Genomic DNA, 26,621 nt, shown 5'->3' with positions numbered 1-26,621 from the left:
TGAAGGTGGGGGACCTGGGGAGCCCCGTGGGAAGAGGCTGAGGTGGGAGGTGTCCCAGACCAAGTGAAGGGCCACAGAGGAGAAAGGTCACATCCACAGGGCCTGGTGACCCAGGAGGGAGGGGGACGGGCAGTGCACGACTCCCAGATTTCGGCTTGAGTGACAGAACGGGGCGGCCGTTTGCAAGTTAATAACAAGGAGCAGGACAGTCCACTTACCCTATTAAAATCTAACAGACGCTCTTCATTACCGGGTATTCCGTGAGCATCTGGATACTCTTCTATACCATTCTCTCCCTTGGCATTTGTACAACAGTCTTAATCATTGGGAACGGAGAAGGGAAAAGAGGGAAAGGGGGAAATTCCATTAAGACACAGTTATGAAACACGCATCCTCGCTTCACTGCCTGCTGAGCGCCAGGCCAGTCAGGTCTGCCGACCCTTGGGAGATTCTAAGTAGCCACTAAAAGCAGACGTGGCCAGCTCAGTCGGCCAGGGGTGTACGAAGACACCAGGCTGATTTGAAGACTTTTAACAGACTGTTCAGCGAGTCTTTAAAAAAACAGGCCAGTAGAAGCACAGGCCCCTGTCGCCCCACCACGAGGCCGTCACCCACACGCACGGCGCACCTCACTCTCCTGCACCCCACTTTACTGTTCTTCGCAGATGCTGCATTTTTTTTTTTTTTTTAACAAATTGAAGGCGAGACCCTACACCAGCAGAAGACCCACGTTGCCATGATGCTCACTGCCCTGCAGTGGCCTGGGACCGAACCTGCAGCACCTGGGAGGTGTGCCTGTGTCCACACCCACAACGCGACAGGCCCTGGGAACAGGGTAAAAGCCGGCTGCGTGGAGGAAGACAGGTCCCGCATGCACACCCGTGAAACAGACGAACGATGGCGTGTCAGACAGGAGGACGTGCGGTCACAGACAACAGTGTGGCAGCCTCATCTGTGCTTCCGCAGCTCAATGGCGTGCCACAAACCTACGCTATTTTTTTACCTGTGGACTCGGGAAGAGAAGTGAGGCTAATGGTCTGACGGGGTAAGCGGCCCACAGAAGGGGACAGGGAACTACAAGCCGGAATTAGAAGAAATCGAATCATTTAGTCCAGCAGTTCGCGGCCCAGGCTGTGCATTCCAATCGCCTGGGAGCCTTTAAGGACAGTCTAGAAGCCCAGGTCCCCATCTGAGAGGTCAGCTGAATTGGTCCAGGGAAAAGACGGGTATTAACATTTTCTGACAGCTCCCAGGTAATTCTCTCCCCACCCCCATATTCGACATACATATATGACAGTTGACTTTGTCCCCCCAGCTAATTCTGATGCACAGCCAGGGCTGAGACACGCTGGTCTTGATCTAGACCAGCCCCCATTCGCCTTAACTCTATGGAGAAAGACGCAGTGAAGAGACCTCGGGCAGGCCTGAGTGTGGACCCCGACACTGACACCGCTGTGAGTCCTTTAATACCCCCGAGCATCTGTCCCCTCCAGACCAGGACCGCCTGCGCCCCCACAGCACAGCTGCCGTGAGGTGTGCAATGAGGTGGGATGCTACCCCTTCGCAAAACCGGAGGGGACAGGGCAAGTGCTTCATGGCGACTGCGCCCTCCTGCTGTAGGTGGTGGGCCGTCTGGGCCCTGCCCAGCCTCTCACCAGGCTGAGCTGGCCCCGCTGTGCTCGCCACAACCTGCAGTTCTGACTGCTTCAGGTCCTCAAGGTCACCAATTTATATTCGTGAAAACCACCAGGCTCTGGGAAAAGGCAGGGCAGCTGACTCCTGGTTATGTGACATACTTGTGATGTAACGGGGCGAACTGCTGACCCCTGAGACCCAGGTCCCTCATCTCTAACAGGGTCACCACTTGCTCTCAGATTTCTGTGCAAGTTAAGAGAGACGGGGCATGTGCAGCCTCAAGTTCAGTGCCGGCACACTCAGCAACGCCTACGAGTGCTACTAACCAGAGCCCCGGTGCTGGGGGCCGGCCTGCGTCGGGACAGCTGCAGGACACTCCTGTTCGCCCACTCGGGGCGGCCATCTCTTCCTCGGCTTGCCTGGCCGAGCTCTCCGCCCCGCACCCCACCCCATCTGGTCACCACTTGGCCTAGGTGGGGTGAGCAGTGGGGATCTTCCTGACTAGGGATGGAGCTGGGTCCACCCCACCCGCACCCCCTTCATTTTCTCTTCCTGCTTTAGGGATTCTGTGAGCACAAGAAGAGGCTGTGACACCACAGGCACTGGGACAGGGAGGACTGAGTGGGTCCTCGGCTGACACTGCCACACTCTGGGTCACGGCCATACGCCAGGCCTGTTCTGGGCGCTTTACTCTGCAGCTACCCTCGAAGGGAGGGGTGGCTCTCAAATCTTTCTACACATACAGACAGTGGAGTCACAGGAAGATCTGGTCATCGCCCAAGGTCCCGCGGCTGGTGACGGGGGCCCCTAGCTCCAGCTCGGTTTGTCACCCAGGCCCCTTGCTGTTCTCTGCACTGTGCCCTGCATGGCTGCCCTTTAAGGCTAAAATAATATGGACACTTACAACGAGCTTTCCACGCGGTTAGCGTCCAGGGCATGGGCTCTGAAGACCGCTGCTCAGCACAGGTCCGCCCTGCACACGGCTGCAACGCCCTGTGGTCTGGCTCCCGGCTGAGCCTGTCCCTCACTGCGCCCCGCACGGCCCCCGCGTTCCCATCGAGTGCACTCCCACTCCCGCGTGGAGGTAGCTTCTGCCGGCTACCTCTCCCTGCAACCTCTCCCCGCAGGCGGCCCCTGCTGTTACATGGCTCGCGTCAGGTCCCTGCTCAAACGTCCGCTGATCAGGAGGGCAGGGCCTCGGCCTGTCTGCCCGTGTCCCCAGTGCCTGAACTGTGTCCGGCACAAGGCAGGCATGCGAGAACTCCTCGATGAACAGACATGTATATGAATGCATGCAGGCTCGCAGGTGGCAGACTGCACGTAAGTGGGGTCCCGCGGGGCCCTGGGAGCCTGGACAAGCTGACTCACTGTACACCAGGGGTCCCCAAACCCTGGGCCGTGGACCGGTACTGGACCGTGGCCTGTTAGGAAGCGGGCCACACAGCACAAGAGCAGTGGGCAACAGAGCGAAGCTTCATCTGGATCTGCAGCTGCGCCCCAGCACCAGCATCACTGCCTCAGCTGCGCCTCGGATCGTCAGGCACTGGATTCTCAGAGGAGCACCAGCACCTGCTGCCACAAAGGTTGGGACCGCTGCTGTAAAGGGGTGGTCTTCCTCCTCCCCTAAAGGCTAAGGGCTCCCAAGCTGGTCCGACTCGGGAGTGGCACGGGATTGCTACTCCTAGTGTTGCTAATACACTAGGAGCTGCAGGAGCTGAGGAGCTGAGTGGTGAGAGGCTACCTGCTTCCCCGCCAGCCTTCTGAGACTAAGGCCCACTCCCGTCACAGGAGAGACAGACGCTTCCTAACGCCACTACAGGGCAACCTGCAGGGATCTAACTTACAGCTGTGAGTTAAAGGTCATTCGAAAGCCTGGTTGCCATTACTTATCCACTGAGGGTTTCTCTAAATGCCACCTCCCAATGAAAATAAGGCACTCTGTCCTAACAATCACTTACACACCCACCACGGGACCAGAGACACACCAAGGGTCTGGAGCCAAGAGCTGGAACTGGATTCCTAATGACAGGAAGCTGGACTAAGGCTGCCAAGAGCAAAGAACTCTGTGTGTCTGAAAGTCATCCTAGGACCCCCCAGCACAGGTCTTTGCCACCCCCAGGCCCTGCCTGCTGCACGTCCTGCTTCCGCTGGCTCTCCCTGAGTGGGGGGGGGGGGGTCCGTGCTGCACCTGCACCCTGTTAACTCCATGACGTAACGCTCACCCAGGGAACTAGACTAGACCTAAGTCAAGGCAGCTTTGTGCTCCTCACGTCTCCCTGGGCACCAAGCGCAGACAGCGGCTGCAGAGAGCAAAGCTTCTGAACAGACAGGCTGGACTGGAACCGAGCTCGACGGCTAATGCGTGATTCTGGGCAAACTCCTCAACCCAAGATTTAGCTTCTCCATCTGAAAACTAGGGTGGCTTCACAGGAGGCTTCTGTGGGAGTTATAGAAAACACATCGACAGCACCTTGTAAATTAGAAAGGCAAACAGGCATCGGCTAACGGTGGGGAAACAGCCCTCGAATAAACACACAAAATCGAAGCTGAGAACACAGCCCGCGCACGGGGCCCTCCTCACGGCCCAGCAAACTTTCGGGAGGGGGAGGCGGGGTTTGGGAGGCTGCTTTTGCGCCTACAGAACAGAAAGGGGCAGTCAGCCAGCTAAGGCCAGAGAAGGCGTTCTGAGCACCCGGAGCCTGCAAAGCATCGTGGGCAGTGAGGGACGTCGCTGGCTCCACATTAACTACAATTAGCCGGGAGACAAGACAGACAGGTGAACACGTAAATACGAACGAGTGGCTTACGTGCCCCTCAGGGCTCTGACGGGAGAGGCTGCTCAGTAAATGCTGCAGCCAAGGACGCGCAGCATCCAGACCACAGCAACCTGGACGAGCTCACCCGCCGAGCTGACCCACTCCCACCGCCCCCTTGTTCCCACTTCCCCCAGAATTCCAGATCGGGGTATTCCACAGCTTCCAGGTGTGTCTACCTGGGGGGCTCACGGACTGAGTCACCTTCACCCGATCTGCCGCTGCTCCCATCTCCCTCCGCCTGGCCTCGCCTGGCTCCCTCCCGCCACTCACTCCTCACAGTCACCCCACAGACTCTGGCATCCTCTCAAAACCTCACGGTGCTGTTCTCATCTACCTCCCCCCAGTGCCCCGGACCTGCAAGAGCCCCAGAACCCCACAGACGCCCCTCGGTTTCTATACTCCACCTCCACTCTGTTGCTAGGATTTAAAACACAGACCTGACACCTTCTAATCTGCAACCTTTTAAACGGCCTCTCCTTCCTGCATGTCCAGCTCCACCTAGCTCAGCAGAGCTCCCAAACTTCCACGCAAGCCGCTTGCCCGCCTGCCTTTCTGGCCTCAGCCACGACCCAGCTGGACCCTACATGTCCCTGCTCCCTCCGCTTGCCTTTGTGCAGCCCATTCTTTTCACGGGACGGTCCTTCCTCAACTTCCCCACCAGGGGCCTCCCTGAAGGCCTCCGCCTAGCTGGTTACTTCCCCCCCCAGACTCACTGGGAGCCGGCGCAGATCTCATCCAAGGTCGGCACAGTTTTCACGTATTTCCATGTCTTCCCCGACATCAGGCTGTGGCTCTCATTCACCTCTGTGTCCCCAGAGCCTGACAAATGCTAGCCACGCAGAAACCGTTTGTGTTTTCTGGACTGACAGTCACAGAAAAATCGTTTATCGCTCTTAATGAATTAGAAATCTGAGTGAATGACTTAACATAGGTCTCCTTACCTTCGCACTCCGATGCAGGAAAAAGAGGGGAGTACAAGGCTTTTTCCCACCAAGTCTGTTTTTCTTGACTTCTATTCATTCCTTGTACATCAGTGTTCAATACGGGAAACTGTTTCGATTAAATCAAATACAATCAAACTTTACAAACTTTCAGGATAAAACAAAAATTCAAGCATTGACTATAAACTACAAACCCAAGATTTTTAAATCGATGAGTTTACTGTTTTAAAGTGAATAAAAAATGGCAAAGTATCCGTAACACATGAAAGAAGTTTTTCTTAAAAAGTATTTATGTTGGAAATGGAATGAAAATCTTTAAAGACACAACAAAAGGCAGAACCACGTAACAGAACAGGAAATACCCCAAGTAAGGCAGGTGTCTAGTTTTTGGGCGTGCAGAGAGAAAGGGTGGCCACGTGTCCCTGATGCTGTGAGGTGCTCCAGAGAAAACAGGAGGACCCCATTCTTCACATATCCAGGCAAGGAGTCGAAGCAGAAGAAATGAGACAGAAGAAGATTTTACAGGCAGAGTTACTGACCTAAACGTCCTTATAACAGAACTATCTGCTTCAGTGAGAACCGAAGAAAGCTGAGGCTAAAACCAAATAATAAAACTGAGAGCAGTTCAGATTCGAAATGCAACACGGCCATCGGAACAAGGCAGGAAGGGCTCCTGGGCAGGAGACCCATGCCCACTGCGTCTCCATGGCCCTGCAGGACAGAAGGCGCTCAGGCCCAGGCTCCATCCCTCACTAGTGGACCACGCAAATCCCAGCTGGATCCTGCCCACCTGCCCGGGCAGTGAGGCCTGGATGCAGAGTGGCCAGAGATCAGTAGCAGCAGCAGTGGTTATTAGTGATTAAGGAGTGTCCTCGTGAGTGGTAATCAGAAGACCTGTGGCCAGCCGAGGTCACCACGTGCATCCTGGTGTGCTTGTTGTCAAGGCAACGCTCGTCCACGCCTCTTCTTCACTGGGCCTGGCCAAGGCTGTCCTAGGGCAAAGCTCATCCTGGTGTTTCTACCTCTCCCAGCCCCTAACTTGGTGGCTGTCTGCTCAATGGCTAGGCCTGTAGGCGGCATACGTCTTTACTGTTTTAGAAGACACTTTAATATGTATTCAAGTTTCAAATCTGAACTGTTTAGCAACTAATGATGATTCTCTAACAGGATTTTGTTATTCATTAAAATGTAAATTATTTCATGGATCTAAATCTTTTTGATTTAGCAATGTATATATATTTTTAATTTAACTAAATGGTAAATACACTTCGAACTTTCATTTTCGGGGGAAGGAAGGAAGACCGGAGAGGGTCAGGGCGCCGTGGAGGACTGGGGCGGTGAGAACGAAGAGGTCAGATATGTGTGGAACCGGACTGTAAGCTTCGTGAGGGCAGGGACCACGTGGCACTTATGTTCGCACGTCCAGACACAGGGCCGGACATGGCAGACACCCCATGTCCGCTGACCTGACGAAAGGGCCCAGCGTCGGACGCATCTGCGCACCAAGCACACCGTTTTCTCTTTCCCGCCGAAACCGCTGTTAAGGTCATGCCAGTTTCTGCCAGTTTTAGGATTTTTCCTGCATCCTCCATTCAAATCCAATGGCTGGGACTTTTTAATCTTGTATTATGCTACACTGAACATGTATTTAATCAATATGCATCATTTTTTTATGCTGCTTTGTCTCTCAATTTTTTAAATAAAAATATTGTTAATAGACAATATTATATTAGTTTCAGGCGTACAGCATAGTGATTTGACATTTATGTACCTAATGAAGTGATCACCATAAGTCTAAATGATCTGACACTGTCCAAGGTCATTACGATATTACTGATATGCTACCTTTGCCACATGAATATGTGTTATTTTATACCATCTTTCCACTTAGCTATTCCCAACTTTTAGGCTGCACAGTAAAGACAACCATGTTTTGCCTAAATAACATCTGTTTGATGTATTAATTCAATTTCTGGTTTGGTTGAGAATGAAAAAAAAAGAAGAAATAACAGAGGAGAAAGAAGGCAACAGAACAGAACACAGCCCTGGACGGGCCGGGCACGCCTTGGCCCCTGGGCTCAGCCCCTCGCCGTCGGGGTGGCTTCCTGGCTGGCCTCCTGGCCCGCAGGCCCTTCCTCCCCGTGCGCCTGCACCAGGGAGCCTGCGCTGGCAGCTCAGCCACTGAGCAAAGCCCCAGCACTCTGACCCCCCGCCCCCACAGCACCGTGCGCTGGCGTTCAGGGTAACTTCGCACATTTACGTGACTCTACAAACCCGACAATCTTTGTCCCTGATTGGCAGCATCTAGGATGGCGCCCAGATACAGCAGGCTCTTAGTAGACATTTGATGAATGAATGCAACAGTGGGTGAAAAAAGCCGTAAACTTAGTCCAGAAAGCCCGGCCAGAGGTTTTGGCAACAGATAGAGGTGAGCGAAGCTCCCGCTTCCCGCTCTCAGTAGACAGCCCCAGACCGGCGGAGAGGGGTGTTCGGTGTTCCTCTGAGCACGCCCTTTGCCACGGCCAGTTACTGGGCCCACAGGGAAAAAAGAAAGCCTTCCATAAGCCTTGCTCTTTGGGATAAAAAGAAAGGAAACATAAAGGAAGAGATACAGAGAACAGAGGCCAAGGGAGAGGCGCCCCCGCGGCCTGTTTGAAGCGTCCCTGAACTGACAGGAAGTGCGAAGTCCTGGAAGGCACTTGGGCTCCACCCCTCAGCCTGGGATGGGGGCGGGGCAGGCAGCCCAGCCCTCTGGGCCTAGCGTCCTGTCCGGAGCAGTCACGCAGTCACCGGGATGATTTCTGCAGGTCGCTGTGGGCACTCAACAGGGTAATGGTGCGAAAGCGGTGGGCACACTGCCTGGCACAGGTGGGCTGGGCCCCGCGGGCCCAGGCAGCCCCGGCCCTCTACTCGCGGAGCCCGGCTTCCAGGGCCACTGGGCCGGCACCGGCCCCCTCTCCTGCACGGTCAATCCTGCTCCCTTGCTGTGCTCCAAAGGCCTGGCACTAAGCCAGCGGTTGATCAGACGACATATGACACTTTCGTCACGAACGTATGCACAGATGGACACCCGAGGCACACTCTGCTTTCTGCTTCCTCTCGCCTTCCCCGACACTTCAGAAGCCACGACCTACTCGTGGTGCTGCCAGCACACGTGAGGTTTCAAGCCTCTACTTTGGCTTTTGCTGTTCCTCTGCCTGGAGGCCCCTGGACCCTCAGGTATGTTCAGAAAGCCTCCCTCAACCCTCGCGGGCTGGGAGGGCTCTGCTCTGGCTCTCCACAGCACCTGTGCTCACCTCTGCCACGCCACCTACCACGTCATCTGAAACTGTGTTTGCCCAAATGCCCTACAAGACGACGGACTAGCTGGGTCAGTCGCGGTCCATCCATACAATGGAAGACTGTGCAGAAGATGAACAAGGGGAGCGATTATCAGGAAGCGCCACTTCGCTGAAAGGAAAACTAGGGGGAAATCGCTGTGCACACACACTGGTTCGTGGGGCATGGCACGTCCTCGGGAGAGACGCCAGAACGCATCCTCCTGGCTGCTGCTGGGGAGGCAGGGGCCTTTTCGCCGTGTACGTGCCCTCTCGTGACTTCTGGATTTGAACCATATGAATGCGTTACCCATTTCAATTAAAATAAACTGTTTACAAATTGGCCTTTGTGACCAGACGGGATTTCTTGAGGACAAGGGCAACGCCTGTTCATCCAGGCATCTAATTCAGCAACGGGCACGTAACAGGTATTCAATAAATGACTGCTAAACTGAATTGAATTAAACTTCTGAAAAAAAATCATAATTCATGCTTCTGGGCACCAATTCTATTAGAAATCCTTCATTGTAGTCCACGTGGTCTGAGACAGCTGGGTAACTAGTGACCTTTAGGATGGGGCTCCCAGGATGCGCTGTGTAGGCTGCCCTCACTCAGGAAAAGCGGGAAGAGCCTCGTAGAGGCTCCGCGAGGCTGGCCGCGTAGTGAGAGTGGCAGGGCACAGGTTCTCGGCCCGTCCTGGCCCCGCACTGTCCCTGCAGGCCACTCTCTCAGCCTCTCCACACTTCAGGTGAGTCTGTGAAGTGCGCTCCAATCCGGCTCGAAGCTGTGGCAATGCTGCCAGACCAGGGCTGACAGTACGACAACATCTAGACTGTCGCACAACCCTGCGATGTCCTCTGAGGACTTCACTGGTGGCCAGAACCTGTCACGACAGCCCAGAATTCTGAGAGCACATAAAGACATCCACACACTAGCAAGCGAAGGAGCGTGGCGGGGCTGCGATGCAGAGTCCCTCTGCCTTCCCACCTGGAACCAGGTGAGATACAAAGTGCACGAAGAAACATTTAAGGATGAAAGCGGGGCAAGAGACAGACAGGTAAGTGCTCGCGACACTGTTTTTTCAGTTCTCGGTCAAGCTCAGACTTCAGCGTTCAGTGGGACTGAATTCCCGCCTGAGGACGTCCGGGCAAGCTGACCGCAGCGCTGATTCTCGTCACCCACCCTCGCAGGCACCTGGGCGCACCCCAAGGACACACCGACCCCACACACGAGGAAGGAACGGTCCGCAGCCATGAGGAGCTTATACTCTAATGAGAGAGAGTACAGAGAGACTCACGAAAAGTGGAAATGCAATCAACAAAGAGGCATAAAATGCACGAAAATTAAAGGAAGGGAGAAATTATTTGTTGCAGGGAGGGTGGAGCAGGGGAGAGGAAGTAGGGGCTGTGTCAGTGAAGGCGGTGGGAAGGATTCGGGTGTGTCAGAGGTGGGTGGAGTGTGCGCAAGGGCACAGGGGAGGAAGGGTGACACTCGTCGTCGGCTCTCCTGTCACGACCACCACCTCCAGCTGCCTTTTTAATAAGCGGTTCCCGAAGATGGCCAGGCACGGCTTTGCCAAGCAACGGCTGAACAGCAGGCAGATCACTGTGCTATTCTGTGGAACAGGTCAGTGCGATTCCTTGAAGTCCACTTCTTAGGACTAGTCAAAGGGGAGAGTGACCCCTGTTAACAAAACTATTACTATGACCCTTGTCTGACAGACCTGGCACATGATGCACACAGCTGCAGGAGTATACACTCTGTATAAACTGAGGTCCATCTGCATAGGTTCTGCGGAAGCTGCTGTGTTGCATTTAGGTTGTGGGTTAATTTTTACCTGCATCACAATATATTTTAGAGAACTCTCTACAGGTGTAATTTATTTTACACGTAAAACGCAAGTTCTGATACACAGGTCAGCGTGTCAGAGGCAGTCGGATGGACTTAAGGAAACCCTGCACTGTTACTTCTGAAGAGCAGAGGGCCTTCTGAACAGTGAACGGCCACGTCCACGTCCGACTCATCGACTCTGAAAGCGGAAATGCCTGTATATCAGGTTTTGCTTTAAGCACAGTATGTGCATACTAAAACAACACATAAGAATCTTATTTATATCCTGTGATTTAAAAATGTCTTTTCTCTGCAGAAAACGTCTATTGTCTAGTTCAAACTTATAAATATCGAGTTCATTTTAAGTCCTTACGTAAAGTAATGATACATTACAAGGAAGTTAAGCTCATTTCCCAATAATGTAACCCCATCTTTCATTGCCTGATACGGTTCTTGTCAGACTGAAGTCTGACCAAATCCTTTTATCAATACTAACAGAGAGAGAGAGAGACACCTACCTCCTCCAGCTGTGCCGAAGAAACTGGATTATCTTCATAAGCAGGCAACTGACAACCTGCTTTACAACTGCAAAGATTATTAATTTCTTCCTCACATTGTGCCATTATTTTACAATTTGCTTCTGAGCTTTCTAAGCTGATTTCCAGAGACCCACTCAGGCTACACTCCAAACACTGATTCTGCTGTCTCGCTGGCAGAATCCCAGCTGATTCCTCCTGGGAATCCAGTGATGTCTGAGCACTCTTTTCCATCCCGGATTTTTTTAACCTGGGAAGGAATTTTCCAGACTCAAGTTCTGATTTTCCATAGTAATGGCCTTCTTTCTCTGCATCTTCCTCCAGTGGTTTGAGATCTGCCTGTGGATCTTCGAATGCATCAACTTGAGAAGGAACAGGAATATTTGCTTCCTCTTTCTCAGATTCAAATTCCGACTCGCTTCCTCCTCCCGGGGACAGTTCAGATGCAGAAATTGGGCGAAAGTGAGTCCTAGGAGAGATTCGAATAGCCCTGTATTGTGTTCTGTCGACGCCACATATCCTGGGGTGAAAAACCTCACTGTCTGAATCAGAGCAGAGGATTGATTTCGGTTTAAAACTAGGGCTGAAAGATGCAATCCCTTCGGGTTCAAATGAACATTCGACGTGAAGAACTTGTGAAAATGGATTGCTTAGGTCAAAGGAAGAGAATGAATATTCGAGTCCAGGATCTTCGACTTGAAAATTACCACAAGCGCCTAATAAGTCTTCATGGAAGATAAAAGAAAATCCCTTATTTAATCCATTTTCCCCACTCTTCGGCTGGTCATTCTGTTCAAAGGACACGAAGGGTTTCCATAACTGCCTGTGACCGGGAGCAAAACTGTTGCCTGGGGTCATGAAGACATCCGTGCCGGCTATCGTCACGACATCAGAAGCCGCACACTGTAACAAACTTCCTTTCGTGTGACTAGGCGGTACGACTGCCCATTCCCCATCGCTATTAAAGGTTTTGAGCTCCCCGTAAACTCCTCCAAGAATGAAGGCGTTCTCCTTCTCTTGGGTGACGTCCCAAGGTTTAGAGGGTGTAGTATAATCGCCACCGTCCACCTTCGAGAGCTCACTGGACACGAACGCTCGCTTCTCCAGGTTCTCCTTCTGTCCCTCCCACAGACGGTACTCCGACCTCTGCACGGCCTTACTCGGCTCCCGGAGGGGCTCCACTTGAGCTTCGGCGTCCAGACAGCAGCAGTAGTTATTTACATCGGTCGAAAACAGCTCATCGTCAACTCTCTCTACTTCTACCAGAGCTACAGAATTCCTATCCGCCATCTTTGTCCAAATGTCTTTAATAACCCCTGAGCTGTAGCCATCTCCGTGCGGACTGGTTTCCCGACACGCTTGTGCAGTTTCAAACGTTTTGTTTTCCGTTTTTTGTTCTAGCTGAATACCACAGACAGATTCTAGTTTAGATTGTTTTTTGAAAACTAACGTAGGAATTTCGCCTAAAGTTCTACTGTTTTGCTGGCAAGTTTCATCCTGCAAAAAATCTAGAAGCTCTTCATCTACATAATTGGACGAGACTCCGGGAACCACGTAGCTGATACCTTCGGCACTAAACTGCGCGGCGGGTTCTTCGAACTGAAGACTTGCTGCCTCGTTATCCGAACGCGTTTCTTCCGAATGGGACCAGGGACTGCAGGTTCTCGTTGAAAGATTAGAACAGTGTTCGTTTTCTTCAAAGGCACTATTTTTGGTCCATATTAGCAATCTAGACTGCGTCTTCCCAAGCACATTAGCACTAGAATCTGTATTTTCATTTCCCAAGTTGAGTGTTTCAAAGGAAAACGGTAGAACAGAATTACTGCATTGCACCTCAAACACTGAAAAACAAGAGTTGATACCAGATCCTTCATTAATGTCCGAAAAGAGCTCTCGGCGGCCAGCAAGCGCGTGCGGACTGAGCGCCACGCCGTCCAAGTGCGGGGAGAGTCTCCCCGGGGACTCTCCTCCCAGACTCTCGCCGTCGGCATCACCGGAGCTGGATGAACAGCACTCCCAGAACTGGGCCAGGTTGCCGAGGTCCTGCAGGAGCAGGCCCTCGGCACCCCCGGAGCTGGCAGAGTCCGTCCATATTGCACGTTCCCCTTGCAACTCCATGCCATCTAACACTATGCAACATTCGGCCTCAAGATCTGTCTTCTCTTTGCTTTTTTGTCGAATCATATTCAAAATCCGACTTTCCCCTTGCATTGTTTCTGAGGCACCAGGATCCAACATGGATTGATCAATATCCACTTCATAGAAGTGCGTTAATTCTGAGAGATGAATATCATCTAAGTATTTGTCGTCCTCCGGGAGAGAACAGAGTGAGGTCCCAGTGAGGTCGATCTCCTCATCGATAACCGCAGGCATTTCCACGAAGTGGCCGTCGATGAAGGTGCCTGCTGCGAGGTACGCCTTGTGCAGGGCGCTGCTGCTGATCCGGAGACCGTGCACGGCGTCGGACAGCCCGGCCACGGCCTCGGCGGGCGCGGCGCGCGCCTCTCTGTTCCGGTACGTGGTCTCCAGTTTGCTCCTCCTGCTCACGGGGACGAAGTACTCGGCGATCGGCTCGGTGTACCACAGCGGTTCCTCTTTGTACTCCTTGTCGTTTCTGCTCTCCGCGTACAGGTCTCTCCCTTCCGCGCTCCCCGCGTCTTTCCTCCCCGTGTCCTTCGCCGGCCTCTTGCCGCGTTTGCACAGCTGACTGACAGAGCCGCCGCCGCCGCCGCCGCCGCTGCTGCTGCTGCTTCCAGCGTGGACGGTTCTCTCGGCCTTCTCGCCGTGCCTCAGCGCGAGCCTGCTCTGCCCGTTCCGCCCCTTTTTGTTCCGAATTTCTCGTGCCTTGTGTCTTACTTTCACGCACTTCATGGATGCTTTTAATTCTCCCTGATTACCGCTTGAACTTGAACCTGCTTCACTGGAGCCGGAAGACCATGAGCGAGGGCGAATCTTCCCCTCGGGTTTATGTCGCATTTGCTTTTTGTACAAAGCGGGCTTTTCTTCGATTGGGCCATTGCTAAATTTGTTCTCCTTCTCGGTTTTACTTCTGCTCTGGGTTTTCTCGCGTGCAGTGGTGGACACTTCGTTGCTTCTTTCCTTGATGACGTCCCCTTCGCTGTTGCAGTCCTTGGGAGAGGAGGTCCCGGTGCTGGTGGGCGGGGCTGTGGACGACGACGAGGAGCTCGAGTAAGAACTGACTGCTGGCTTGTTCCACACAGTCATGATCTCTTGCAGGCAAACTGGTTTCTCAGAAAGTGGTGGAAATGCTTCATAGTACCTGAAAAACAAAGAGTAACACAACATGATCGATTGGAAAAATGGGATGCTTCATCTTGACAGTCAACGTGTACATCATCCATGAATTAATAACTTTAAAATAATTAGTAACACAGCAAAAATATCCTTTATGTTTAGTCCCATGTATCAAGCACTGAGATAAGCACTTAAGAGTATTAAGAAAATATGTAAGATGACAGTTTTTCTCTTCAAAGTCTGAATTTTAACTAAGTGGCCAAGAGTGACAACTACGATGTAGTGCGAAGATGACTCTTTTGCTGCAAGATACCTGCGTCTGGTGCCCGGCTCAGTCACTCACTGCGCTTGGACTTGAACCAGTTATGTAGCGTCTTGGTCCCCATTGCCTGGACTGTGAGATGGCGAAGATGCGGCTCACCTCACGAAGGCGGGCGAGCGCTGGTGCGGATGCGGCTGAAACGCTGTGCAGCAGCGTACTTGGGAACATGCATCCTGAAGTCACACTTCCTAAGTGTGAATCCTGACTGTCACTAACTGTGTGACCTCAGGCATGTTACTTAGCCTCTGTGGCTCAGTTTCCTGACCTAAAAACTGGGGGTAATGACAGTATCTACACGTCGCAGAGCTGTGAGGACTGAAGGACTTAACATGGGAAGTGAGAACAGCGCCTTCTCCGGGCGGCTGTCGGTACTGTTCCTTCTCCTCTGGAGGCCAGCACGAAGCGGGGCATTCGGCAGACCCTCCGAGTTAGTGGGGATTATGGCATTCATGTGTTCAGAAAAGAGGGTGCTCGTGAGCCCCAGCACAGTTAGAGAAGGTGGACCACGACTGAGCCTTGCAGTTCCAGAAACGCAGTAGTTTCGTGAGTAGTACCGGTGAGACACAGCGACCTGGGTGAGGACACAAGGCTGTGCTCACGGAACCGAAGCCCGACGGGACCAGTAACTGTGGAAATGCAGAAAGGAAAATCGAGGGCCTGGCTTAGGGCTTGAAAACAAAGAAGATTTCAGAGCAAGACAGATTGCCCAAGGAAGAACCTGCCATCAGGTTGGTGGTCAAGGGGACTGTGGTTCTGGAGGCGACGGTCGCGGTCCCACGTCAAGTGATAAAAGGCCACGCCTGCAGGGACGTATACCTGACCTCCCTTTTCAGTCCGTACCAGAGCTAACAAAAAGATGCTGTGAGCTTATATGCAACTCTGAATGCTCTAAGAGTCACGTTGAAAGCATAAGTAGAAACAGGTGAAATTAATTTCAAAAAATGTATTTTACTTAACCAAATATAATCATCATAACATCATTTCAACATGTAATTGGTATTAAAAGATATAAATAAAATATTTTACATTTCTTTTTACTCTAAGTCTTTTAAATCTGGTGAGACTTTTATACTTACAGCACAGCTCAGTCTGAAGCAGCCACATTTCAAGCACTCACCAGCCTCATGTGGCTTCTGGCTGCCATGGCGAAAAGTGCAGGTCTATGCAAAACAACTAACGGCTATTTTTTCCTTAAGTTTTAGAAGTTCAGAAGATTCGAATAAAATGTACAAGAAGTCTGCTTATAATGCAGCTGATCTTAATACTAACCATTTACAAAGAGAAAATTAAAAGCATCTTCAGCAAACAAGTGTGACAAGGTCAATGACCTGCCTGTGTTCCCTCTAGAATCAGCAATGGGGACTTAGCTTCCTTGTGTGTAGAACAAGGATTAACATAATTTCTTTTGGCCGTCTCAAAGGACAGGTGTGAATTTCAAAGGTGATAGTACACGGATAGAGTGTAAATAATAAACTTGCTTGTTTCATTCATTCACTGCACAAATATTGATTCAACATGAATGCTAAGGGTAGAACTATCTCATTCACTTTTGAACTCTCAGTGTCAAACACACGTGTTAGTGCTCAATAAATATTTCTTGAATTATAAAATATGACACTAAATAAAAACAAGAAACAAAGACTGTAAACCAAGTAGCAGTGATTAGCTTGATTTTAACACACGCACACTTTATCACTGAATGCAACCGTACGTACATTTCCACTTGATCCTTTGCTGCAGGGGATAACTCTGCCTCTGGGGAGGGAGAGCCCTCTAACTTTTTGTGAATCTTCTCTTCTGTTATGAAACAAAAATTCAGAAAGATTTGTCTTATATCTAGTCAATGAAAGCTTGTGTTTTTAAAAGTTTCTCAAGTAACTTTAATAGAAATTATACAGGCTTTTGTGACTTAAGAAGAACTCTACAGCAGTTTGTCTTTTTAATAAAAATCGATTTCTTCACTACACTAGAGGGAATTCTCTGGCTAAACCACATGGACCCTGGGCTGAGAGGTGAGACCTGTTCATCTTATCACTGATACAGCGCCCTAGAGCAGGGGTACCCAACCCCCGGGCCGTAGACTGGTTCCAGGCTGTGGCCTGTTAGGAACCGGGCCGCACAGCAGGAGGTGAGCAAAGGTGGCGAGTGAGCGAAGCTGCATCTGTATCTGCAGCCGCTCCCCAGCGCCAGCATCACCGCCTCAGCTCCGCCTCAGATCCTCAAGCACTGGATTCTCATAGGAGCCACGAAGGTTGGGGACCGCTGCCCTAGAGACACTTAATTGAGAGACTCAAATCCCCTGTGTACTTATTAATTATACTAGAAAAAGAGAACATCTGTTTAGATTCCAAAACTATCTTGTCACAAAATTCTGCACTCATGGACTTTTACACTGACTCATCTCGACTAATGCCAATCTGCAAAGAAACTTCTTCGTTACAGTTAGCTGTCACTTAACATCAGAAGACCAAGAGCTGTGTTTCAGCTAAAACAGAAGCAGAACTCTACCCTCAGCTTAGCTCATGATACTGCCTCAGATTAAAAACAAACAAACTGCATCCTTAACAGGAAGGCTCTAGACTCGGGCAGCAAAATGACCATGAGGAGGACAAGGAAAACAAGGACTCTTAATCTCAGTACGTAGCTCCTGTTCTAAGGGCTTACTGAAAAGCTGGGAAAAGGAGCTACGAGGGTTCACGAGTTAAAATGACTTGCGCCTGTCAAGTGCGCCTTTTCAAACATCCGAGAGTTAAGGCAGATGTTCCTTCCAGACCTGAAATAACTGTGTAGACACCTCTGGAGGCCTTGGTGTCCACAGGCAGATGTTAACAGGGGCACGAGGATGGAGGAGAGAAAACAGTGCTCCCGATCTCTGAGCTTCAATCTGAAGACAAACAAAAGGCCTGGGTCCTCTCTGTAAGGGCACCTGTGGATGAAATCACTCCTCTGACAGCAGGGACCTATCTAAGTGACCATTCAGGGTTGACCCAGAAGCCACTAACAGCTGAGGACACAGCGTGATGCTGGTGTGCTGACACGCACCGAACCCTAAGACCTGCTCTTGTTTTTCTTGCTCCCGTCAACTCTAAGAGGCCCCCGACCCGCTCCTGGGTGGCCGCGTCCTCCCGGGCGACCGACCACGTCCCTCAGGGAGTGAGCGCACTGCCCTCACCTTGCTTACTCTGGAGGTCCTTCAGCCGGGAGCACAGCTCCTCCACCAAAGTCTCGATGCCAGAGCTCTGCGTGAGGACAGAAACGCGCGTTAGTCTACCGCCAAGTGTTTGTGCACTTTGTTGTAACCTAAAGGTTTTATAAATAAATTTTCCACGTTCCAAAAGAAATACATTATCGATATTTAAATGAACATGAGAGTTTAAAAATGATAGGTTTGTAGATCTAATTTAGTATACGTGTTTTACTAATATGTGAAAATGTTAATATTCCTCCCAGGGTATAGCATCTTGTTTGGGGGGCGGGGGCAGGATAAGGACCTAAATGCCCATTGGACGGATAAAAGTGAGTCGCCACCAAAAATACTATTCACTATGTATGGCCGCAAAGTCTCGTGCCAAACTCAATACGACGACGACAACGACAACAACAACAACAACAACAACAACGACCAGCTCATCTCAGTCCTCCAGGAGCTCCCGGTCTCAAGAAAACCAAGGCATTTTTTCCTTTTGCAAAGTGCACACACACGACTGCCACGAGAAGAGCAGTTTAGAAAACACGGGCCAACGCCGTGAGCGACTGTGACAGCTTTTTCTTTTCAGGGTCGCGAACAGGGTATCGGCCTCCACACGGACACGGGGCCAAGTTGAGAGCGCGCGGAAGAGCCCGAGTCTGGGGCGACGAGAGCGAGCGCTGACCTTTAAAGGAAAATCAGCGCTGGGAGCAGCCACGGCAACTGCTGCTTCACTCATGTGACTTTTACACTTTAAAAATGATTCCTCACAGGAGTTACGAAAAAGCTTTACAACGCACAAAAAAAGCGAATGTATTTTCTAGGAATATTGTATTTATTCAGCAGCCAAAAGTACATAAAATGGATCTAGGTGGGCAGCACCGGGCAGATGCACATGACTCTGCTCGCCCTTCGCCCTCATGGGCCCTTGAGGGCTAAAAATAGAACTTTACCCCATTCACTTAACTCAAATGACTCAGCACAAGCATTGCAGATCTCCTAAACGAGAAATCCAGCAGTTACACAGTCTGAGCGACAAGAAACAGATTCTGATGAAAATGGTTAATCGCACACACTGATAGTTACATTCTAGCCACAGCAGATCACAGCTTTTAATAGGGAGACGGGACAGAGGGAGACAAGGAAATGGGCTAGAAGAAAACTGTTCTTTCCTTAAAAACACTCTCAAAAACCATGGCAGCCATTAGTCATAAACACTGCTCCGACGACACAATCCACCGGAAAGACTCTCTCCGCTTACCATAGCGTCCACGGTGGGGTGAGCATGGCCGTTTAATTCCATTTTCTCCAGATCATGAACCCAACGCCAGTGTCAGCTGACACGCTGCTGCTGCTGTTCTGCACAGCAAGCCTGTGTCGCCGCGTTCCTAACCCGGTGCCAGTCTCCAGCGCAAACATCAAGCCTCCTGGGATCGGTCGTTCCTTCCAGCTCTCTCGGTGCCGAACCCCGCTGACCATTAACAGTCTACGTGGAGCCACCACGCAACCTAGTGACTAGATGTTCTTTCTCATGCTTTGTCTCAGAAATCACCATCACACAACTGTGGAATTTAGTTGTTCTAGATAGTAACGCAGCTTAGAGGTACACATATTTGCTCTCCTATATAAATGGCAAAGAAACAATGAACCTACTCCTTAGCTCCGTGCATAAAAGCAAGCTCTACCCACCAGGCTTCTGTCTCTTCTCCTTGACTACGGTAGCATCCCACATGTGTATATACATATATATTTTTTGTAATCATCAGACTACCAGGCTGTCATAATAGCAAACTGAGAAGCAAAAAGGGGCATCGGAAGCAGCCATCGTACCCTGTCATCTCAGGGCATATTCCAAGTTGTTAATTTGGAGCTGTTAATGAAAAATTTTATTCACTTTCTCCATTATAATATCATCTATTAGATAATGGAAAGAATCATATTTTACTATCATACCATATCCACAATGGCATTAGAGAATATTGAGAGCCTATAGTACATTAAGACAATAAAATTATACTCATATTTTAGTGAGAACATGCTGCTGATGGAAAAAAAATGCTAACACTCTACCATTTAACTCAAGAATTGCTTTTCCTAACTATAAAAAGCATCATACCTCCCAGTACCAGACAGACATGTAAAAATGCCCTGTAAACCACCAGAGTGCTCTAAATTCAAGTGAGAGTACTCTCGTCTGAAACCCGGTGAGCCACACATGGAGACTGGCAAGTTCCAGGATGCGTTCAGCAAGCAGCCTTCCAAATGCACCCCCATTCACTGGTTTATCACCCACTTATTCACCCACTCTTTCGTTCAGTCGACAAAATGGTCAGGAGCACCCCAACGTGTCAGGAAGGACATGGAGAGACAAGTCCCCGCCCTTAGGACATTAACATTCCAATAACTCTTACTTCTCAGAGGAAATGGCCCAGGGGAATGTCCCTGGGTCTGGATTCCCACAGGGCCACCTACTCAGGGGGAGGCAAGGGTGCGGGCGCCGCTCGTGGTCCAAAGGGGGTGGGCGGAGCTTCGTAGTCACGGCGGCCTCGCCCCTCCTGCTGCCTTCCTCATTTAGCCTCCTACCTGGCCCCTACAGACATGTGAGGCTGCAGCTCTGGGCAAGATAAACAAGCAAATGGCCTATTACGTTACGTCTGCCCCCCAACCACCCAGCCCCATCCACGCCAGACGCGCGGATCGAGCTGCCGTGTAAAAATCCCCACTCGCCTCTCGCACGGGCATCTCAGGTTTGCACCTTCCCTCGTACCTGCCCACCTGTAAATGCGTGCTCCTGCCCGACCTCCTTTCCTCAGTAACAGAGTGCCATTCCTGCAGATCCTCAGACCAAATCCTGGGCTATCTCCCTCGACTCCTCCCCTTCTCTCCACCCCACATCTAGTCCTGTCTGCTCTACCTTCGAGATGTACTTAGAGGCCAACCAGGGCTCACCCCTCTGCCTCCCCGACCGGCGGCAGCGGCTTCCTACTGGTTCCCAGTGCACCTCTGCCCCTCCGCCTGTGCGGCCTCGTCCCGTCCTGGCCACGCTCAGCACAGCATTTAAGTCAAGTCCTGTCCCCCGGGGCTCCAAACTCTCCAACCCTTCGGGCTTCTCAAAGGAAGAGCCAAGGTCCCCCCAGCGGCCCACAGGCTTCCCAGAATGCCCTGCCCACCCACGCCCGGGGGTGAGCGCAGGCTTCCCCAGGCAGGGCTGCCTGTGACAGCCGCGACGGCTGGCATTCTTGGCCTTCGGTGCCGCTGGCTTCTCAGGGGTCTGGCCTGTAGAGGGAGCACAGCGTCGCCTTTTACGGCGTACACAGGGCGCCTGGTCCATTTAAGTGCTGGATGAGCGTTACTTATCAGTTTCGATGTTCTCCTTATTATCCAGAATGAATTAAATTCAAACGTTAGCATGCCAAGAAAAAGATATATGTATGTATATATGTACACACATACACACACATGGTCAAAATTAACCTTGAAAGTAAACTGCTAGGAAATACTTTACAAAAACCTTGTAGAGCATATGAACGTTCCATGTGTGAAATACTAAGAGGTCCTGTGTCCTTTTACTGGCAAAAAGAATTCTGCTGGTGGGCTTAGCTGAATGTAAGAATATTCTGCAGTGAGACCCCACATACCAGGGCACAAACCCTCCATAAGGCTCTGTGAATAATCCCAGATCAAGCAGTTACCCAGATAGCATTAGCAGCAACGCTATCACTTTCAAAGCTAACTTAACTGAAGTAAGTTATCACTGCATTCTGTCTTTATTTACTCCCCAAATAGGGCTTTGTTGGGTTTCCAGTCTTCTCAACCATTCCTAAAATGAGAGATGAAATACTAGCTTTGATTCAATTTCAAGTAGCTCGATAAAAAGAAAACGGAAATATAACTAATTATTAAAAACAATCTAAAAAGCTCTAACTCTGGCAATAGAGAAAACAGAACCAAGTAAACTTGAAGACTCAAAAACACAATAGCACAATTCAACATTCCACTTTATGTTTTTTAAAAGGGAAAAAGCGAGGTCTGCATATATGTGTGTGCCATGCCCACTGATTACAGACACTAAACACCCAGTTTAGCACATGTAGCTTCATGGGGGCTCCCCCAGGGGAGCTCTCAGTGGCCCGTCACTGGGGACACGTCGCTTCGCGGGAGCTCCCCCAGGGGAGCTCTCAGTGGTCATCACTGAGGACACGTCACTTCGTGGGACTTCCCCCTGGGGAGGTCTCAGTGGCCGTCACTGAGGGAGAGCACCGCTTCTCTTTACAGGACCCATCACCAACCGCCATCAAAGCAAATGCAAAATGTGTCACAAAAATGAGCACTCAGAGAACTGTGTGTTATCCACGTGTGTAAACACAGGGAACCAGCAAAGGCTGCACCAAGGCCAGGTCTGCTGGGGGAGCGAGCACCACTGCGTGCGGATCCTCACAGGTGCTGCCAAATTTTAACCCATGTATAAAATTAAATTTTGGCACAACTGAGTTTCCATACAGTTTTGGTGATGTCTCTCAGACAAAATACTGGGCTGAATGGGTCAAGAGATATGCTGTAAGGTGGGTACCGCTTACTGCAGGGATAGGGTGGGGCGCAGTGTCACATGACAAGTATGTAACGGTGGAGGCAGAGAAGCGAGCCGTTCTGCTTAAACCATGACGCAGTGAAGGGTCTGATAACGGCAGATACTTTTACAGAAACAGCACTACGCCCGCAAGTCACACGTGCACACATGAAAGTAACAAGAGATCCTCTCACGTGTAACGGTGAACATCACCTCTGCCTGCCTGCCTGCCACCGCATCATCCACGTTATTATCTTCAATGAGGCTGTAAATTTGTTTGCGGCTTTTGAACCTGAGAAGGCAAAAAGCACAGAACCACGAACACTGCCATCCTCAGTGTTTAGGAAATGAACCACATACTCGCATGCAAACATTCACTGTGGCCAAAACATAAAACAAAATGAAATTTCTGCTCTATAACATCCTATGCAGGGTCTTTTTGCTTCTTTCTTTTCACTGAAGCCGCAAGACAGATTCTAGAAAGAAAAGCCAGGGACACACAGACAGCCTACAATCCATAACTGACCACAGTGATTCCTTTCTACTCTGACAGGCCATAATTAAAGGGGTCCTTTGCAAGTTCTTTCCACTGGCCCTCCAAGAGCCAGGAGAGATGGCTTCATGGGCCTGTACACTGCTGCACAGCAGCCCGCAGCTCGGGAACAGGGTGCTGGGACTTGGGGACCTCCTCCTTCCTCTTCATTCACCCCCAATCTCTCGCCAAACTCATGAGAGATTTTAATTTGATAAGATTAAAAAACAATCATTGTTAAGAAAAAGCAATGTAACTTTTTAAATATAAAATGAGAAGGAAAAAATAAGATGGGACAAATATGCCCCACTGGGTCTGAAAGCAAAACTCCCGCCTCGACGGCCAGGCAAAGGGAAGCGTCCTTCCAAAGCAACAACGCAGAGCAGCAAAGGTCTTCGCAAGCCACTGTCCTTGCCCTGCGCGGCCTCCACGTCACCGCAAACTGCTTTCGGCACACCCTGCTCACCAGGATGGCTTCCACACACACGCGATGAGCCACGGGGGCTGGGTCTCGTGTACTACAGTAAGGTGGGTGCCCATCCGACTCCTTGCTCACGGCTGCCTTCAGCAGGCCTTGTTTTCACGCAGCTTCACTGTGGGTCGAGGGCTGGAGTCATCTCCCAGCGACGTGGGTCCAAAGCAGAAACAAGATCCTTTCCCCTACTGAGACTCCCCGCTGCTGTTTGCCTCCCAACCATGACTCAGCAGCTTCTTTGGACTTTGCTCAAAGAATTTACCTGAACTAACCTCTCACTTTTTAAAACTGTATGCGTCTTAATTCCTGTAAAAGCTCCGAATTACTTTACCAATCTACTCCCCTCCATGTCATGTAGAAACAGACGCCTTTTAGGTGACTGCCTGATCCTCCTCCTCTCTCTGAGGGCTGCTCATCACTCACAGCGCTTGCTGTGGGAGGGGACCGAGGGGACTGCCAGGCAGCTCTGTCCCTTCCCTGCAGCTTAACAAATCAGGGTGGGCACCAGGAGATGAAGATGGGCAACCCGCAGTCCGGCCCAGGAGCACGGGCGGCACCAGCGGGCAGACAGAACCACTGCAACTGCGAGGGTGCGGGTCCAGGCGGGAGCAGAGACCAGACACCAGCGGCCCTCGCGGCGGGGTCGGCCCTCGCACGTGGCCCTCGGCAGGGTGAGACACGGCTGGGAAAAGGCACACGTGGTAGGTGGCCGCCAGACAGAATCACTTCTGGATCGTCCAATGTAGCAAAGCTGGTTACCCCGACATCAGACCACTAGATGACTGGGTTCCGGAAGGAAGTTTCTGGATGTCAGGAACCTCTCTAGATACTCTGCATGACTCTCTCAACTTAACTCTGCATTATAAAGGTCTGTAAGACACACTATCTCAAGTTGCACAGTAAAAGCAAAATAATTTTCTAAGTAGTTATGATCTCGGAGATCACATCTTATAGTGAGCAGCAAAATAAAAATTCATAGTATTTACTTCAGCAGATGTCATATTCTAAAACTATTTTGTTATTTCAGGATGCTAAAGTACATAAAGTGTTAAAAAATAAAATAATCTTATATTTTCTAAAATACAAACTAAAAATTATAAATCAGAAGAAAATACAGTGTTCTTAAATTGTTAGAACTGCTTTCCTACTTCTGGGAATGTATCCAAAAGAAATAATATAGACCATGGAAAAAGCCACACGTGAAAATATCCTAGAAATGATAACGAAAAATCAAGAGTAAGCTAAATACCTACTAATAAAGAGTACATGATATTGCTGTTGGAATATTATTTGATTAAATATAACTCAGCCACTAAAAAGAATAAAAATAATATAGTAACAAGATGAAATATGTTAATGGGGAAAAAACCATAAAATTTTGTGCATAGTCTAATTACAATAATACCTATTAAAAATATGTTACATAAAATTCAATATATATATTTAAAACGCGTTAAAGGAAAAAGTGATAATGTTTGTTTATGTTACAGTGGTAAGATAATGAGTAGTTAATTTTTCTGAGTCTTTTTTGGTCAAGATGTTATATTTGTAAACTTTTAAAAAACACCTCCCTCTTTTTTTCTCCTTGTAAGTATTAGAAATAAGATGTAAACTTACTTCATCAGAAGCAGATCGAAGACACTGGACAGCAGCCTGTTTTTTCATTTCTTCTAGAGTTAGATCTGAACACTTTTTCTTACTCTTTCCCCATTTCTTATAAGCTCCTTTCTCCCAGCCCAGGAAGATGTCATTCTCCTAAAATAAGGTGGGACAAGTTTCAGTGATCAAGACGAACAAGTTTCAAACGCTATTACCTTCTATATACTTGTACGTACGTTCCCCTCCCAAATACAGTCATTCATACAATGGTACGCACTAATAAATTAAGAGACCACAGGATACTGTCCATCAGAGAGCTTCGGGATAATCCATCTGTCTGGTATCTATTATTGAGATTATTATGATTTATTATAGATAATCTTAATAAATTTGACCCACTTAGATTTATAGGAAATGCTAATAAACAACTCGGACATTTGTGTGTAAATCAAGTGTCACTTAGATTTCAGTATTAGTCCTGAACTATGCGCACAATTGAACGTCCTCTCTCCTGTACGTCCCGCTCACCGACGGTGAGCGCTGCTGTTAGCATTAGATTTTAACGGTTAACAGTTAAACGGTCCAATCCCTATCTCTGTATCTTGTAGTCTAAAAAACAGATATAAAATATTTTATGTTACTATTTGAAGTTGAGTTTTTCCTTTGATTATATAATGCCCATTATAAAAATCTGAAGAATTTTGAAAAGTAGGAAGCAAGCAAATCATCCACGACCCTAACACTCAGTGAAAACTAGAACGATTTGGCCTGTGGCATTTGGGAGACTGGGACTTTTGAAAATTAATGTTTTAATATCTTTGGCTACTTAGTTTTGTCTTTTAAAAAGCCTTTATTTGATAAATTATGATTAAAACCAGTGGAGAGACGACAAGGAAAAAAAAGATTAGCTAAATTAAGACAATGGAAAAATTAAGAAAATTATTTAGAAGAGTACTTAGCCTACAGTGGGCCCTCAGGAAATAGATATCAATAAATGGATGAGAAGGAATAAAGAAGGAAAAGCATAACAATAATTCACTCAAAAGATCTGTGAGGACAAATCATAAACCATCTAACCCAATTTTTACTTTGATCCAATACAAAACAACTACTTTTATGCCGATGGATTAAGAGTAGGAGAAGGATCCTCCACCCGCCATAATTAGCACATTTCTTACTTAATTTCTTGGGCACGTCTGCAGATCTCATGAACCTGAAAAACATATTTTCTGGTTGAGTGGAGTCAATTCCATTTTCCAAGGGAAAATGTGTGACAGCCAAGTAGGAACTATCGGTGTATTCCCACTTATCTGATGTGTCTGGCTGGACCACTCTGAAACCTGACATTCTGTGCCAAAGACGTCTTTGGGACATAGGGCTTGTCCTTTAATGGGAACAGGGGACAGAACCGTAACGATGTAGACCCAAAGCTTCTGAAGGCAGAGAAAAAGGCTGTAATACTCCCTCTTGCTCATAGTGCATAAATGAGGTGGAAACAGGACTCCTTTTCGTATGAGCAGCTGAGACTGGCTCTTGACTGCACGTTATAAACAGGTTTCTCTACTGAAGCTGTCCTATAGCTCAGCAGAGGTAGCACATACTCAAAAGT

General features: G+C 49.5%; 1 protein-coding gene across 4 annotated transcripts in view; it reads right to left on the bottom strand.

Annotated features, from left to right (window-relative positions):
• The window catches only part of KIAA0232 (KIAA0232 ortholog), a 29,586-nt gene extending 4,397 nt beyond the window's left edge, over positions 1 to 25,189 (bottom strand). Inside the window, exons 1-6 of one of the 4 annotated variants that reach the window (XM_023522397.1) lie at positions 25,031 to 25,189; positions 17,825 to 17,891; positions 16,368 to 16,449; positions 11,058 to 14,355; positions 5,393 to 5,501; positions 219 to 316 (exon numbers count right to left, since the gene is read on the bottom strand). In XM_023522397.1, the coding sequence (XP_023378165.1) occupies positions 219 to 316; positions 5,393 to 5,501; positions 11,058 to 14,355; positions 16,368 to 16,449; positions 17,825 to 17,891; positions 25,031 to 25,078 (3,702 nt within the window). In that variant the 5' untranslated portion in view covers positions 25,079 to 25,189. The remainder of the gene's footprint in view (positions 1 to 218; positions 317 to 5,392; positions 5,502 to 11,057; positions 14,356 to 16,367; positions 16,450 to 17,824; positions 17,892 to 25,030) is intronic. The other 3 variants (XM_011378557.2, XM_011378556.2, XM_011378555.2) reach the window with 3 other exon arrangements.
• Positions 25,190 to 26,621: the final 1,432 nt, after the last annotated feature.

This window comes from Pteropus vampyrus, unplaced genomic scaffold (assembly GCF_000151845.1).
Source record: "Pteropus vampyrus isolate Shadow unplaced genomic scaffold, Pvam_2.0 Scaffold346, whole genome shotgun sequence".
Lineage (NCBI taxonomy): Eukaryota > Metazoa > Chordata > Mammalia > Chiroptera > Pteropodidae > Pteropus > Pteropus vampyrus.
The sequence above is the reverse complement of the archived record's forward strand: the minus strand, read 5'-3'. Positions and strand labels throughout refer to the sequence as shown.